This window comes from Staurois parvus, unplaced genomic scaffold (assembly GCF_062004578.1).
Source record: "Staurois parvus isolate SC_StPar_1 unplaced genomic scaffold, SC_StPar_1.0 ptg000818l, whole genome shotgun sequence".
Taxonomy (NCBI): Eukaryota; Metazoa; Chordata; class Amphibia; order Anura; family Ranidae; genus Staurois; species Staurois parvus.
Window position 1 is genome coordinate 6819569 of NW_028318614.1, and position 18317 is coordinate 6837885.

The 18317-nt window shown below is 40.4% G+C and overlaps 1 protein-coding gene across 2 annotated transcripts in view; it reads left to right on the plus strand.

The window, feature by feature from the left end:
- Window positions 1-16040, plus strand: part of CPT1A (carnitine palmitoyltransferase 1A) — a 103592-nt gene extending 87552 nt beyond the window's left edge. For both annotated transcript variants that reach the window (XM_089654984.1, XM_089654983.1), the window contains exon 19: window positions 10053-16040. In XM_089654984.1, coding sequence (XP_089511110.1) covers window positions 10053-10151 — 99 coding nt within the window. In that variant the 3' untranslated portion in view covers window positions 10152-16040. The remainder of the gene's footprint in view (window positions 1-10052) is intronic.
- The last annotated feature ends 2277 nt before the right edge of the window (window positions 16041-18317 follow it).

Below are 18317 nucleotides of genomic sequence, written 5' to 3' on the forward strand. Positions count from 1 at the left end.
GTAGGGACAAAATGTATGTGAAATGTTTTGAAACAGCAATGTTTTACTATGTAATAATCATTTTTAAAAAAAATGAAATTTTTTGAAAAATTTCAAATTTGCCGCTGGTTCCGGCGCCCGTACATCCCAACATTACAGGGACCGGAACACGGAAGCCGGATGCCGGCATCGGCCGGAGGAGATGGCCGGGGACGCTGCAGGGGACACATCGCGGGAGCGAAGGACAAGGTAAGCGCTGCAGGGACTCCCTATGCAACGCTGCATGTTAAGCCCGAGTGTAGCTCGGGGTTACCGCTTTTGGTACTGAAACTCTACCCCGAGCTACACTCGGGAATACCGCTAGGGAGGTTAAATAATATCCCCACACCATCCATGATCACGTTCCGGTACAATCTACACTCACCAGATACGATGGACTCTTGGCTTGTATGACTTAAGAGGCAAATAAGCTTTTATTGGTGATGTGTGTTCCCCGGAATGAACCAGATCAGAGCAGAAATGCTTGCTTGACAATCTCCAACGGCCACCAAAAGGACAGATGAGATGCAAAAAGACAATGGGGACACTAATAGTGTAATACTGTAATATTCTTTAATTTAATTAAAACCAAAGCATTATTGCACTCCCATCCCACAAGATAAAAAGAAGCCTTAAATGCTGTAAAACTTTCCCACATCAATAGATATTTAGACCGGCAACAATTTATGGCTCGCACATCAAAGGGTAGTAGACCGGCAACTGTACGGTTCCCACATCAATGAATATTTAGACCAGCAAGTGTGTGCTCCCACGTCAGCAGGTGAAAGACTAACAAAGATGGCTCCGGAGCGCCGCGGGTAGCGGGGATATTTTTTTAAGGAACACATTTCGTTTTTTGGCATCGTTTTTTTGATTGGAGCACTGAAGTGGACTTTTTATTATTGTTTCATCACTGTTGATATAATCACTATTGTTTGTCTAATTTTTGCGCTGTAATATTATTTTTATGCGTCCTCAACAAATCCATGAACTTTGGAGGGGGATGTCACATATACTCAGAAAATTCCAGGTTTTTAAAAAATATTATTTCAGCATGCAGGATTGCACTGAGCTATGGCTAAACCTTTCGTCAATAACATAAAAAATATACCTTACATCTCTAGTGCAGCACTGCTTAAAGCGGAGCTCAAGTCTCCTTTGAAAAAAAATAAAAGTCAGCAGCTACAAAAACTGTAAAAAAACTGCCACTCATTGTCCAACGATCCAGCGGTGGTTTAACCCCAGCTGGGTTCACTGGCCATCCTCTGTCCTTGGCACCTTAAGTATGGGCACCCGGCTGTGACAGCTTGCAGTTTCACAGCCGGGTGCCCATTGCAGATACGCGACCAGCTCTGCACATTGTGAATGGTCTCGCAATCTAGGTGGTTGGAGCAGACGTGGGAGTGGGTACCTGTCAAAATCAGGTACCCGCCCCCCCTTGCTCCCCAAAGGTGCCAATTCTTTATGGGGAGCGGGGTAGCAGTCCTGAAAGCGGAACTTTGCGTTTTGGATGGAGCTCCTCTTTAATTTCTCTATGTAACAAAAGTTCATTAATACGCAATACAATACATAAAAAATGATTACATATACGAAATAAAACATTAAAAAATTACCTGCATGCTGGAATTTAAACGCAATTGTGATCTTGTGAATAAGGTACCTTGTCCTTTTCTTCTGCCCGGCCACCAGTGGGTGGAGCCACTCTCTCTCAAGTCCTGGAAGATCCTCTGAAAATAAAGAGGATCTTCACCCTAGGAACAAAAAATTTTAAGTCAACAGCTACAAATACGATCTTCAGTCTCTGGCACCGTTCTCTTTAGTGTGAGAACCTGGCTGTGGCTCTTTGCAGCTTCACAGCTGGTTTCCCACTGTACATGTGCAAGCTGGGCTGCGCTTTGTAAATGGTCCAACAGCCTACTGGGACCTGTGACGTTGCAGATGTTGGAGGTTGCAAAGTAGGATTTTCAAAACTAGGTACCTGATCCCACCCAAAAAACGTAATGTGCCAAAAGTTGTAGAGGGGGTGGGGTAGAGGCAGAGAAGCAGAACTTGCCCTTTTGGGTAAATTTCCACTTTAAGTTATCAGACTTTAGGTCCGCTTTGAAGAGACCCTGCTGCCAACATACATAAAATTACAGGTTCAGATAGTGTGCTTATGGCAGCATGCATGGATAACTGGAAATGAGCTGCAATGGAAACTTCTTTGTCAGAGAGCAAATATCTTGGGGGATTCAGAAGGTGAAAGTAAAAAGCTTTTACCCTTAAAGGGGAAAAGGATGCAAGTTTGCCTTAGAAGATATCAGAGAATGGCTGGTAACCCAGAGAGTGGAGGAAACCAAGGGGAAGGCTGTGAGTGACCTATTTGATTGATATATAGGTCAACATTTAGAGGTGAGAGCATAGTCTGCATGGTGGAGAAAACACAAGTGCCAAAAATGAGTGAATTTTGGAGTGAATCACAGTGATGCGGGGATTAACATTTGGGACTGTTATATTGTTATTGGACAGTATTTCTCAAGATCACATGGTTGATCTGAGTTAGGTAGAAGAATTAGGCAGCACTGCACTAGATTGGTAAGGTATACATTGAGGTGGGGGAACGCATTCCAGTGTTGGTAGGAGCTTATTTAAAATATCCTGATTTGTAATACACTGGAGGTTGTGCGAGAGTATACAATGCAGCATGTTATCACTAGGGCCCTCTAATATGGACACTATCAGGCATGTTTTTAACCCACCTTGTTTCATCCGCAAAACTATGTTTATCAACGGCAAAAACAAAAGAGCATTTCTCCTTCAGCATTCAATACTGCTTGCCCCCACAACCCATAGAAGTGAATGGGATCACACTGCAACTGCAATGCAACTGCATCCTCTGGATACAGTTGTGGCATGGTGAAGAGGAACGTCAAAGTGAAATCAGCAGCTAGGCCGATGTGAAAGAGGCCTTACAGAAGAAAACTGAATCCAGCTTGCAATTCCTGTTCTAAACCATTTACAGGACCATGGAAATATGTCCAAAAATATGCAATAAAATAGAAAACTAGCTGTCAAGAAAAAGTTCAAACAAAAAACAGCCTTGGCTGAAATAATCACCTTTAGTTTGGCATTGTTCCTCGCATAAATTCTTTTCTGCCACTAGATGGAGTTATCTTTGTGGTCTGAGTGACGGCCAGCGTAATCCGTTTAATTTTTGTGTGAGTCTAGGCTGTCATGGACACACCTCCTGGGGTACATTATCACATCAGCCTTCGCTCAGAGTACTGTAGGACTATGCTGCAATAAGGTCTGCCCAACGCCACCAGAGATGAGGAAGAACCTGGGACATCATCGAACTTTCATGAAGGTCCTTGAGAAAAAGGAATGCGTACATAATTTTTTATTCTGTTAGAAGAAAAGGGGATACAGTACACTGGAGTTCAGTTTTAAAACTCAGCAATGGAGAGTTAAATAGTTAAATGACAAAGTCACTGAGGCGTATTTAATAACACAGGCACACGGCATTAGCCAAAATTGCAGCAAACCCACCGGACGTGAACCAATTAGAGCAACCAACCAGATGCAAATTGTAATGGGCTGCTGTAGGTACACCTTGCCCACAACCGCTTGTCCTTTTCAATATGTCTAATTATATCTCAGTATTAATGTGGCTATACTTAGCCTTAGGCAGCAGATCACTCACTTCTAGTATCTGCCAGAAAGTATTTTTGGACCTTACTGGGAGTCTAGAGATTCATTAGTGTGGAGGAAATTCCCTGAAGGGCTGCATTGTTTATTTCTTGTCTTCTCTGCCAACCACAACATGCATATTCCAGACACACAGATACAGATACAACTGTACGTTCCCATCTCAGATTTGCTGACTGTATTGCTATTAGCTGGCCACTGCCACGCTCACTTTTAGGAGGGATTCTTTCTGTTAAAACTGTACAATATGTTTACAGATGTCAGTTGACATTACTTATAAAACTGTTCAAAGGACGGCCTGTCTTAGACAAGTCATAACAGTCAATGTTGTTCAAACGTTCACTCTACACTTATGCCTAGTACATTCGATCAGATAATTGGATGACTTATCGTTTGTTTTTTGCTGCATGCTAGTCTCATATCGAAAATGAAGAGGTTACCAAAGTTCTGAAAATTCTCGTTAGACAGAATACAACTTCGGAAGTGATGTAATGTATTGCATTGTATTGCATTGTACTGTATTCTTTTGTTTCTGAGCATGAGTGGCCTTGGTCTCTTGAGTTTTTTTCAGACGAATACTGTACCAATTAAATGAAAAAAGTGCGCGCTGTTATCGTACCAGAAAAATTTTCGTGCTTGTTCCTTCGGATATTGTCGCATGAACTGTCTTCATTGGCTGTAGAAAGCTGTGTACTAACGATCAGATTATCGTGCGGTTTTTGTCATCTGAATTTCTCATCGTGTGTACCGGGCATTGGCCTTTTGGCTAAGATCAAGTGTAGTATCTGTTCTTATCAATGTCCAGTAGGGGTGCTCTGCCGTCATTCTTGCTTTTAGGCGAGGATGGCTGGCTGTATAGTACCCCTGTTGGTATGATGGGGGCTCTGAAGGTTAGTACTGGCTGGAAGAGAAACCAAGGCACCCACAGGCTGTTGGGGCCCGGGAGTAATTCCCCCGGGAAAACTGGAGGGGTCCAGATCCTCCTGATTTGAATGGATGTACCTTGTCTGGCCAAGGGCCAGGGAGGCAGAGAGTCTGTGGAGCAATGCCCACTGAGAGTGGTCGCCTCAGGAGTGCTCTTAGTAGCACATGGGAGTGGTATCCCAAATGTGAAAAGTGCACATGGTCACTGTTCTAAACACTTTTTCTGCACTGCGCGTTTTAGGGCTAGCAATTTTTTTTTGCTACGGGCCTCAAGGCCTAGCCAGTGCACAATTGCGCAGCCACTTATTTATTTATTTTTAGTTTTTCTCCTACTGTTTTGTCACTTATGTGTGTGATTTTTTTTCTCACTAGGATGGAGGGTGTGGTTCCTCGGGCCTGCCCTGAAGTCTAGGGGAAGGATGCGTGGCCATTAGGTTTCTTCCTCCCCTGTTCCTGGGGGGTCTCTCTTCGGGAGAGCTCCCTGACCTAGTACTTGGTGGTCGGCTAGCCACAAGGAAAGGGGTCTGCCAGGTCTTTTGGCTAGGTGGACCATGTGTAAACCTTTGTCCCTTTCAGGAGGCTTGTGCCTTGAGGGATCAGGGTAGAGGTCCTACCCCCTCAGGGGGTGGACTAAAGCACACCCCTAAGTGCACTTTTTTGTGTTTTGCACTTGCACGTTTTTGTTTTCCGCACCTCCCCGGACTTTAAAAAAAAATGAGTGTAAAATTGAATCTTGATTGATGCTGTGGTCTTTTGAACCATTTTATACAGCTTAATATTAAAGTGGGTGTAAACCCCTACATACCCACCCACCAACCTAGTGAAGTGACTGGCATCAGGTGATACAGAGAGATAAAATAAACCCTCATACAAAAGTTGTATCTGTTTATCTGCAGTCTTCTCTTCCCTACAGCTATTCAAAATGCTGCATTTATAAAGCTTGTCTGGGCTATCAGAAAAAAGAACTGAAATTACACACTGCAGAACTCAGTAATGAGAGATCTGATAGCTGATTGGGGGAAAGGGACACACACCAGTTTCACACAGCACACAAGAGCTGAGCTGGGTCTGTCAATCATAGGCTGTGCTGGAGATCCCCTCCCTGTCACTTTTTTGTTTTTGGTGTCAGGAAACCTTGTCAGGAGTGATTAATGATGATAGCAGATGAACAAGGCAGCAGACAGAAATGGCACTTAGTGCTCTTAATTGGGACAAGTACATCCTATAGAAGGGTATGCTTTCTTAATATTGCATGTGAAAGGTTTACTACCACTATAGAAGATATATATATATATATATATTTATACACACACAAATTGTTAATCAGCCAATCATGTGGCAGCAACTCAATGCATTTAGGCATGTAGATGTGGTGAAGACGACTTGCTGAAGCTCAATCTGAGCATCAGAATTGGGAAGAAAGGAGATTTAAGTGACTTTAAGCATGGCATGGTTGTTGGTGCCAGCTGGACTGGTTGGAGTATTTAAAAAACTGCTGATCTACTGAGATTTTCACGCACAACCATCTCTAGGGTTTACAGAGCATGGTCCAAAAAAGAGAAAATATCTAGTGAGCGGCAGTTTAGTGGATGAAAATGCCTTGTTGATGTCAGGGGAGAATTTGAAGACTTATTGCTGCGACATTCAGATGGTAGGGTCAGAATTTGGCGTAAACAACATGAAAGCATGGATCCATCTTGCCTTGTATCAACTATTCAGGCTGGTGCTGGTGGTGGTGTAATGGTGTGGGGCTATACCTAGTAAAGTGGCCGGTGAGTGTGTATCCCCAAGGTAGTCACTGCACACTGTATGAGAGATAGGTAGGTGTCAGGGGCACAGCCATAGAAATACAAAGGGTTTACAGGCACTCATGAGTTTTGCAACAGAGATAAGTCAAAGAAACAGCAATTTATAGGCAACTTTTCGACTGCTCAAACCTTAACCGCTTCCCGACCACCCTATAGCAGGAATACTGCTACAGGACGGCACTGGTGCGCAAAATCACGTATATATACGTGTTTTTGCATTTCCGGGTAGGTGGCACCCACGAGCCCTACCCGCGTCGGCTCCCGGTGATTACCGAGGATCTCCAACGGGGAGGAGAACTGTTTTGTTTACTAACAGTTCTCCTGCCTGTCAGCTCAGGCACACTGCTTTGGACGGCTGTGCACAGCACAGCCATCCAGAGCAGTGTGCTTACAGTGAAGCACACAGATTCCACCCCTTAGTAAAACACACCCAGCACACAGTTAACCCTTTGATTGCCCCTCACGTTAACCCCTTCTTACCCAGTGCCATTAGTACAGTGTCAGTGGATTTTTTTTTTTAGCACTCATCACTGTATTGGTGTCACTGGCGATATCAGTGACACCAAGTCAGTTCCCCCCAGTGTCAGAATGTCCTCCATAGTCTCGCTATAAGTCGCTGATCACCGCCATTACTAGTAAAAATAACAAAAAATTTAAAATTCCAGTATATACATTGCCATTTTTAAACTCTTTAACTTTCACGTAAACCATTTAATTTACAGGTATTGGGATTTTTTTTTAGTAAAGACATGTCGCAGAATACATTTTGGCCTAAATTTATGAAGAAATTTGATTTTTTTTTTTTTTTTTTACTGGACATGTTTAATAGCAAAAAGTCAAAAATGTTTTTTTCTTAAAAATTGTCAGTCTTTTTTTTTTTTTATATAGTGCAAAAAAATAAAAAACACACAGGCGATCAAATACCACCGAAAAAAGCTCAATTGGGAGAAAAGGACGTAAATTTAATTTGGGTGCAGCGTTGCATGACTGCGCAATTGTCGGTTAAAGTAATGCAGCTCTGTATCGAAAAAAATGGCCTGGTCAGGAAGGGGGTTAAGTCCTCTGGAGGGCAAGTGGTTAAATAAGCCATAAGTCTATATTAAGATAGAATAATGCAAAAGGAACTAAAGAACCGTGTGACAGTTTCTCAATGACTCAGAGTGGCTTGTGGCTGGAAAGTCAAATTTAGACATGCAACTGCGGTATCTGACCTTGTTTTTTGTTATTAGGTATAACAAGAACTAACATTTTACTTTGTATGTTGGGTTGTCGTATTTGTAACTGCCGTATGTAACTGGAATAATAATTCAACATCCACAGTGATGGGATTGTTCCCTGGTATAAACAGATAAAAGAATGATTAATGCTTGATTGCACAAAGATTCTCCAATGTGCCTATTACCGATGTCTAGTTGAAGTGTGTGTATATGACAAACATTAGGCATAAAGTAAATAAAATATCGGCCAGTTTAACTTTTGTTTATCTTTTCCTGGGGAGATCTCCCTTCACTTCCTTCCCAACAGAAAGCGAGATGAGATACTGTAGGTTCACCAGTAAGTTGTCACTGCAATGAGTGTCCACATTTAGTGATTTCCCTTCATCTCCTGTTCCTGTGACAACTGTAAAATGTGGGATTTTCCTTCACTTTCTTTCTTGGTGACAGTGGTCATCAGGACAAATACAGATAGTAAAATCTCCCCTGCAGGTACCCAGCAATACAAACTTGACAGATGTTTGGCTGTAAATGAACATAATGCCTACATGGCTTTATTGCTGCAAGTTATGCTCTTTTCTCTTTATAGGGCTAGTTAATATTGTAGAATGGTACAGATCTTAGCTGAGGAATCCCTTTTAGGAGTTTGGGGAGTCTAGGAGCCTTATAGTGATTTTGTTAAGGAACTCCGTTGTATGCTGACATTGATGTGGTTTGGGCATCACATGCAGATAACTTCTGGCTGTAAAACTAAAAGCAGACCCATATCACACAGGAAAGTTAGATCTCCCACATGACTATGTTGCTGCATAATTGCCCAAAAAACAGGTGGAATGTGTAGCCAAAAAAGACAAGTTTGGTTTTTGACAATCACTAAGCAAACTGATTTTAGCATGGTGTCTTTGTTGGCCATAGGCTCAGTTCCTTCTAATGAAACTACCTGCAAGTAGTATGTTAATGTTCTTCCCTTCTTGTATGTTGTATGTTCTTCCCTTATTCATGTGGATTTCCGCTGGCCAGTTTACTTTTCTTCCAGAAACCAAAAGCTTATAGGTTGATTATTCAGCCAACCCCTGTTTGTGTCTGAATGATAGTGGTCTGAGCATTAGTCTGTGAGCACCCTCAGGGGCAGGGTCTGTTATAGGCCAGCCTCAGTGTGTGTCTGAATGACGGTGTCCTGAGCATTAGTCTGTGAGCTCCCTCAGGGGCAGGGTCTGTTATAGGCCAGCCTCAGTGTGTGTCTGAATGACAGTGGTCTGAGCATTAGTCTGTGAGCACCCTCAGGGGCAGGGTCTGTTATAGGCTAGCCTCAGTGTGTGTCTGAATGACGGTGTCCTGAGCATTAGTCTGTGAGCTCCCTCAGGGGCAGGGTCTGTTATAGGCCAGCCTCAGTGTGTGTCTGAATGACTGTAGTCTAAACATTAGTCTGTGAGCTCCCTCAGGGGCAGGGTCTGTTATAGGCCAGCCTCAGTGTGTGTCTGAATGACTGTAGTCTGAACATTAGTCTGTGAGCACCCTCAGGGGCAGGGTCTGTTATAGGCAAGCCTCAGTGTGTGTCTGAATGACAGTGGTCTGAGCATTAGTCTGTGAGCTCACTCAGGGGCAGGGTCGGTTATAGGCCAGCCTCAGTGTGTGTCTGAATGACGGTGGTATGAGCATTAGTCTGTGAGCACTCTCAGGGGCAGGGTCTGTTATAGACCAGCCTCAGTGTGTGTCTGAATGATAGTGGTCTGAATCATTAGTCTGTGAGCACCCTCAGGGGCAGGGTCTGTTATAGGCCAGTCTGTGTGTGTCTGAATGACGGTGGTCTGAGCATTAGTCTGTGAGCTCCCTCAGGGGCAGGGTCTGTTATAGGCCAGCCTCAGTGTGTGTCTGAATGACTGTGGTCTTAGCATTGGTCTGTGAGCTCCCTCAGGGGCAGGGTCTGTTATAGGCCAGCTTCAGTGTGTGTCTGAATGACTGTGGTCTTAGCATTAGTCTGTGAGCACCCTCAGGGGCAGGGTCTGTTATAGGCCAGTCTGTGTGTGTCTGAATGACTGTGGTCTTAGCATTGGTCTGTGAGCTCCCTCAGGGGCAGGGTCTGTTATAGGCCAGTCTGTGTGTGTCTGAATGACTGTGGTCTTAGCATTGGTCTGTGAGCTCCCTCAGGGGCAGGGTCTGTTATAGGCCAGCTTCAGTGTGTGTCTAAATGACGGTGGTCTGAGCATTAGTCTGTGAGCTCCCTAAGGGGCAGAGTCTGTTATAGGCACTTCTATGTACTTTCATAAGCCCTGAAATGGCCAGTGCAATGTGAATAAATCAATTGTATTTGAAATTATTTTTCTTTACTAATGATTACTCTATGATCTCTAATTAAAAATGAAACACGGTTAAAATATATACATGTTTCTGTCTTCCTTAGGATTCACATCGCTTTGGACAACACATCAGACAAGCAATGCTTGAAATTATGGGTTTATTTAACATCAGTACAAACAACTGCAACAAGGCCAAGAAGTAATACACTCATTTTTTTCAAAAGAGACCAGAAAAACCATTCAGATGCAAATTTCAGTTCTAAAATATACACAACGCAACACAAGAAAATAGACTCTGTAGTTGCTGAACGTAGTGACTGCAAGCGCTTGGTCATATCAGATCTCGTTCATCTTACGTTGGTTTAGGAATTCTTTTATACTTTTTATGTTTCCAGGCCTGTGGAACGTACATACACTTCATATCATTTCAGTTGCTGCTGGAGTGTCAGACAGAAATGTTACAAGGGCTTCTTATATTTTAGAATAGTATACATAGATGTGTATAACCTCATTTGCTATACTCCAAACATTCACGTAACTTTTTTTTGTCTTGATGTGCTTTCAACTCAGACAGCCAACCTTCCTTTAAGCAGTCTATCTATTTATTTTTTTTTATTTTTTTTTTTTGCCAACAGCTAACCCCAAAAGGGTTGACATCCAAGTGCATAAAACATGTAAAGTTTAAAGGGGACCTAGGCTCAGGCAGCTTTATTCATAAAGCATATCTAAAACCCCAAGACAATATTTTTTTTACATATAGCAGCTTATCAGTCCTTAGATGTGATGGTTATGCGCTCTCACTTCACTGTATTTATGAAGGAGCCGTGGTTGTCACACATGCTGGACTTCAAATATGTCTTCCTCTCTTCATCTCCGCTACATGGGGCATGGGGAGATTAGTAGCTAGTTTACAGAAGAAAGATAACTTTTTGTTTTGCTCATAGGATGTGAAAAGGACACTGCACTTCTCGCAAGATCAACAGGAATTTTCTGTACTGTTCAAAAATGTTGTTAGACTGAAAAAAATAAAACAAATGCAGTCACCAAATCTAGGAACTGTAAGCTGCAACATATTAAATGTTTGTTCTTGGGTTTAGGTAACCTTTAAAACAGTATCAGACAAGTAGTGAATGTTGAAAAACTTGCAGTGGGAATTCTGCAGATGCTCTTTAGCCTAGGCTCACTATGTTATCCATTTCACAGTGCTGTGTGACCGTGAGGTGAGTATATTAAGGGAGATTCCAGCTATCTCCAGGCAGCATCCTCTACTTCTAGACCTCGAGTCCTGATGACAACATTATTGTATTTGAAAGGAAGAGTGGGCAGCATATGTCCAAGATGGTTTAGAATTCTTGATAGGGTACTGTCAGGCTAGAAAAACAGAGGGTGCCTAGGCACTATCACATGTGGAAGTGCGCTAAGTCTTCTAATTAGCAACTATTTTCTGAAGATACATTTATACTATTTGCCTTGACACATTAAACCGTGTTAAGGAATCCTTGTTAGACAGCCAAAGCTTAGATTTTAAGAATAGGTCTGCTTTAATCTCATTTAAATTACTGTAAATATCACACAAACACTGTTACTTTGCGTTCAAAGGTGCTTTCCAGGCTACATTACTTTTAGCTAGTTGTTCTGACCCTTCTCCCATTTCCCCTGGATCAGGACCCGATTTTCAACTTACAGAATCCCCTAGTAACCAATCACATATAATTTCTGAACTGACTATAATTACTACAATCTGGTTGCTCTGGGTTATTGTACTTTGCAGTACAGTATTGAATAAGCCTACATTTGTGATGTCTCAATGTTTTCAGTATGATGATGGGTCTGAGTTAGCTGGTAAATTAATGGTATTTTAGCCTAGAAAAACTATTTAAGATACGTAGGCAGAGAAAGTATATTTATCTACATTTAAACAGAATAGAGTTATCTTGGGGTGACCTGACCTTATTACCAAATGTTAACTTGACTATGTCGTTAGTGGAAATTACTTTGTGATCTTAATAAGTACTTGAATATGCAGTGCTATTCTCTGTAACATATAAAACTGCAGTTTAATTAATGAATGACCAGGGGGTGGCTAGGTTGATGTAAACGTATATATGACAAATAGGACAAGCTAGAAGGGTGCTTTAAAGCAAACCTCTAGTGCAGTGAGAGTACCAAGGTGCTACTTCAGTGCTAGAGCAGATGCCTCTAGGTTAGTTCCAGAGAGCTCCAGGAACCCTGAAACTTTGGGAGTTCTATGATACAGGTATTAACCAGCTTCTGAAAGTCAAAAGTTGGTTGCTGCCTCTTGCCTCTCAATGTTGGCCAGCCATGTAAGCCAACAGTGAGGTGGGAGAGGCCATCCCAAGTGTTGGCCATAGGAGTTGGTTGGTATTTGAATATTAGAGCTTCCCAGTTTTCAAGACTTCTAGGGCTTTCTTACAACAAAACACAAAGTGTATGCAGGTGCCTGCTACAGCAAGATGATAGCAACTTTGTACATTTGAAAGGACTACAGATACACTTTAATTAAAGATGTTCAACTTTTAAAGCCAGTAAAGTTCACCTAATGGAATTGTCTACTAGAATCCGCTTGGTTGTATGGGAAGACACTTCATTTTTATAGATTGCAAATCCAGCAGACTACCTAACTCTCAGCATTTTTACAGTACTTGTAAAGATAGTGCTGCTCTGTAAGTAGGTCCTGTACAAAAATGAATGGTATACCTATATGGCTCAAGGTTTGGAAAAGTACAGCACTGAAGAAAAAAGAAGGTAACACAAAAGATTGAATATTTTTTTTCGCAATGCACAAATAGGCAGGTTCATGAAGAATACAGGAACCAATGTGCACTTTTTGGACTTAGGAATTAGGATAGGTTTTTTAACCTCTGACAGGAAGCATTTGCTTTAGGTATTTATGGCATCCTGGATATTGGAATTGGTGAAGTGCTACATTATTGGACCTTGTGCTCTTTAATCAGCTTTATCCATGCTTTTGAATCTCAACTCTATAAAATGTGTATTCTTGTGCATAACTGCACAATATCTGCCATAAAACAGATAACATTCCTAATTGAACTAGATAACCTTTAGTAAGTAGCATTTAAGCAATATTGGAAGATCTTCTTTAATTGGAATAGGTGCAGCTATCCACTTTTGGGATCCATCTATGTACACCTTTGAGGCCAATCTGTGGTTTCCAAAAGCTACATTGGACCTCCGTTTTCTAGCCATATTTATATGAAATAATCTTTTTCATGAAACATTAAAACAACTCCTGCTGATCTAGTCTTTTATTTGTGATAACACAGACTAAACTTCACCTGCAGCACATCTCTGGTTTGTACAACAACAAGGTTGCAGTTTTAGGTTGTACCCCAGTCAGTGTGAACTGTGTGTTTGTGACTGGCAAAGTAACAATTTAGGGAGACATTACTTCAGTTTGTACTTTTGTAAATGCCTGTGCCATATTTGTAAACCTTATCTGTGTACAAGTGGTGATCTGGGAAAGTGTAGGCATTTTGGCCACCCCTGTGTCAGGATAGGAACATTCTGTGACAGTGCCTTATGAATACAAGACTCCCAAACATAGAAGCTATGGTGGGGTTTGACGATACTTTAGATATATATAAGGATTGTAGATGAGTGACTACAAAAATGGGTTAGCTAAAGGAAAAGTTCAAATGAGTGTCTCCAGATGTCTCAATGCCCATATACAGAGTACCAAGAAAATTATGCAAGTGATGGCTGACTGTACACAACCTATCTAGAATGTTAACATTTTATAGGATACCAAAAGCCTATTTTTTAGTATGCTTGAATGTATATTAGGGTATGTTCAAGAGTCACAGAGATGTGATTATATTCAAGAGTCACAGAGATGTGATTATATTCAGAGATCTCTACTCAACATCTCTTCATTTTATTTTGGGAGAAGGTTCTTGAATTCTTTTTTGCTGGAGCTTTCCCCATTTCTATATGTACTGCCTTTTACTTACCTCAGATCAGCGGGCACTAGTTGTGGCCCACCCAAGCCTTCTTCTAGTGGTCCTGTTCTCTTCCCAGTTAATGGGGTCACTTGGTACTGCACATGCACAGTCTATTCACCATCGACCCTAATGGACAAACTGTCCTCCTGTAGGGCTGCAATAAGACATATTTTTTTCAATCAGGTAAAGTTATCCTTTAAACAAATGTCACAGCACTTCACCCACCACTCTGCCTGAATGTTCGAGTTAATAACATCTCTTACCAACAATTCTCTTCCAAAGATTAATTTCCATCCAGATGGAAAATCAATTTGTTTGATATTTGCCAGCCTATCAATTGATTAAATTGTTTTGTATATGAAATTAACTAAATGTTGTGCAGTCAGATCAGACAAAAAAATGGTTCCATCTATGGTCATTCTGAAATATCTGTAATCTATATATTTCTTAGAAGTCCTAGCTGTCTTGATCTAGTGAGTTTCTCTGGCAGTCTCATCGTCTCATTCTTTCTAACTAATTTAAAAAGACTCTCTTGCCACCTGAAGAAAGTTAAAAAACTGCTCCCTGAAAAATAAGATTTTTAATACCTAACTGTGCCATTGCCCAAGCTGTTGATTTTCTTGAAAAGCAACTACTGCCGAAAAAATATTCTTCACCGCCATACTTCCTTGGTTCTCTGTTGTGTAGTATGGTGCTATCCATCACCCCATATATCACTTTAGAACAGGGTAGTGACATAAGGGCTGGTGGATGGAGCCATTGTATGCAGAAGAGAACCAGGCATCTGACTCACATCGAGGTGTGTTGGATGCAGAAGATTCTTCAGACTACTTAACTCTCCAGTACGTGGCTCTGGAAATTATACAAGTAAATATTAACAATCTTCATTAATTAACTGGAAGCAGGATTTTCAGTTTTCTTTAGGTGGTGACAGTTTCCATTTAAGTGTCAGCCTCCATTAGTGGAGAATCCTGCAATACTCAGAGGTTATGAGCAGCAGCAGGAGGAGGAGCACAACAGAGGAACATCTTTATATTTCCTTAGTCTTAGCCTTAGATTTGAATGGCAAAGCTTTAAAAGTGAGTATAATTTTACGCAACTTCCACCCAAAGCAAAATGAATAAGTTTGGTACAGAACTTCTTTAAAGGTGAAACTGACAAACTTTACACAATTAAAGTCACATTAAAAGTCTATTACATGGTTTTGGTTAAAACAGTTTTTTTAAATAAATATTTAGTTCTATTTCAAAAGATGAATGTTCATTATGAGTTAGATTTGTTTGGTTGTTATTTCTCATGATATTTTTTTTAAAGGTGCATTTCCCCTGATATGAATGTGCTTTCTGAACTATGCCTTTAAAGCAAATACCAGCCTTAATTTTATTATGAGTCTAGCTTTTTTTATTATGCTTATTTAATGTCTTTATTTTCTAAGCCCTAAGCCTGTAGTAGAGTATTGTCATTGTAACGCTTAGTGGCTCTTGGTTACCTCACCGAACAGGGCTAAACTGTTATTTTAGCAGACTTATATTAACAGAATAACACACGACCTTGATTGTACAGTATTAAAATGAACAAATTATTTAAAACATACACTATTTGGGGGACTGCACCTTTAAATTTACTGAATAAGCATTGAACTAGGAAATTGAAGGAAGCGTATCATACCTTGTACATAAACTCTATATTAAAAGTCTATTCGGTTTAATCACAGTGTCTCACATAAGTATAGCTACTACTTTGAGGAGGCTGTATAAATGTGCACTATTTATGACCAACTAGTGTCAAATTAGAATTATTTAGTCGAATTTGGTATTAATTCAGTGGTGTAGGTGAAATCTGACGTACACTCGGGTGTTTACATATTATAGAAGCTGCCAATGTAAACTGTTGTTCTGACAGATGGAAAATGTAATTGATAAAATGTTCTTTTTCTTCTATTTAATTTGAGTTTGAATTTACTAAAGCATATCATTTTATGTAGAAGTCCTCTTCTTTTGTAACATTAAGTACCACTGCATGTAAATACAATGTGCTCCGCTGGGTGTAAATCTTAGAATGGCTAAGATATTGGATTTAGACTGTCAATAAAAACTTTAATTTAACTTTTCCAGTTGTGCTATTTTTTGTTTTAAGAGTATGCCTGGGCAAAATGAAAAAAAAAAACACATTCAGGATATCGCTGCAATGCATGCACATTTCCCCATTTTTTGTCTTTTTAAAAATGTTGCAATTACAGAAATTACTTTCAGATCCTGCCAGATAACCAATGAACCTGTAATGTTCTATTTGAGCTGGCAGAGTGCTTATGCTGGGCAGGACTGAAATGTTTTCAGTACTTCGCAGTTCAGTCAAAAAATTACTTGTTTGCAAAACTTTTCTTTAAACATTTTCGGTCTTTTTTTTGTCTATAGTGCAAAAAATAAAAAACCCAGTGGTGATTAAATACCACCAAAAGAAATGTCTATTTGTGTAAAGAAAATGATAAAAATGTCATATGGGTACAGTGTTGCATGACCGCACAATTGTCATTCAAAGTGCTACAGCACTGAAAGCTGAAAATTGGTCTGGTCAGGAAGGGGGTATAAGTGCCCTGTATGCAAGTGATTAAATTCTAAATTGCAGGATGTCCAGAACTGATTGAGATTTTTTTTGCTGTATGTGTTGACCTTTTTTGTAACATCTGTTATTATATGCATGCCTATTACTTTGTGCTGGTTTACCGCGTTCACATTCAACTCTAATATAAACAAAACATCAGTTCACTCTAACTGGCGTGTGAATCTACTTTCTGATAATATTGAGAGAGTTTACACTGACCAGAAGTGCATGGTGGTGTCAGCAGGGGTTGGACTTTTCAGAGTTTCAAGAGCAACAGGGAACCCGAAAAGAACTCAGCGACTCCTAAGGGGGTAGTGCTACAAACCTATTCATACTCTATCCAAAACAAAAAAAAGTTTTGTAAAACAGCTCCAACCAAAATGGTCATATTATGTTTTGGCACTGTCAAGTTGAATTATCAGATGGCTTGTAATGGTGATTGCTCCAGTGATGATATACAGTGGGGCAAAAAAGTATTTAGTCAGCCACTAATTGTGCAAGTTCTCCCACTTAAAAAGATGAGAGGGTCCAACATGACAATGATCCCAAACATACCGCCCGGGCAATGAAGGAGTGGCTTCGTAAGAAGCATTTCAAGGTCCTGGAGTGGCCTAGCCAGTCTCCAGATCTCAATCCCAATTCTTTGGAGGGAGTTGAAAGTCCGTGTTGCCCAGCGACAGCCCCAAAACATCACTGCTCTGGAGGAGATCTGCATGGAGGAATGGGCCAACATACCAGCAACAGTGTGTGCCAACCTTGTGAAGACTTACAGGAAACGTTTGACCTCTGTCTTTGCCAACAAAGGATATATAACAAAGTATTGAGATGAACTTTTGATATTGACCAAATACTTATTTTCCACCATAATTTGCAAATAAATTCTTTCCAAATCAGCCAATGTGATTGTCTGGATTTTTTTTCTCATTTTGTCTCTCATAGTTGAGGTCTATCTATGATGCCAATTACAGGCCTCTCTCATTTTTTTAAGTGGGAGAACTTGCACAATTGGTGGCTGACTAAATACTTTTTTGCCCCACTGTATCCCCAAGAGAATTTTCAGTTCTGACCTATATTCATAGCCATTAAATGTCTTGATGATGGTGTCCTGTTCCCCTCATGTATTCTGTATGCATTCTATCCACAGAGTAGGAACAGGCAGGAGTATCCAATGTTTGCCAACATCCTTAGAATATATGTAACTGGCTTGGAGAGGATTGTGTTTTCTCAATAAATGTAGAGTTTCAACATTAATATGTTCTGTATTTCACTCATCTATATGATCATTATAACTGTAGCATAAAAGCTGCTTTCATAGTAAATGAAGATATGTTGCACTAACTTTCACAATTTATTAGTGTTAATATGACTGTGTTTGTCCTGTGTGTGGAAATAAGTCTACAGTAATAGTTGGGTAACAGGAACACAAATGAGTTACGGGACAAAGACAATCGTGACCAAATCCTAGTATATTGGTATAGAACAGTTCTTGTGAAATATTTCTTGTGAAATATTTGCTCACATGCCAGGTTTGTATAGTACAGTCGATTTGAAATCCCCCTTTATACTTTTGTGCTAAGATTTTATACAGTTGTGTTCAAAATAATAGCAGTGTGTTGAAAAAAGTGAATAAAGCTCAAAATCCTTCTAATAGCTTTTATTTCCATACACACAAATGCATTGGGAACACTACACATTCTATTCCAAATCAAAACATGAAGAAAAATATATAAAATTTTTGTTGTTCCTCTAAAAAAAATTGAAGAAAATTGAATATTAGACTGTTCA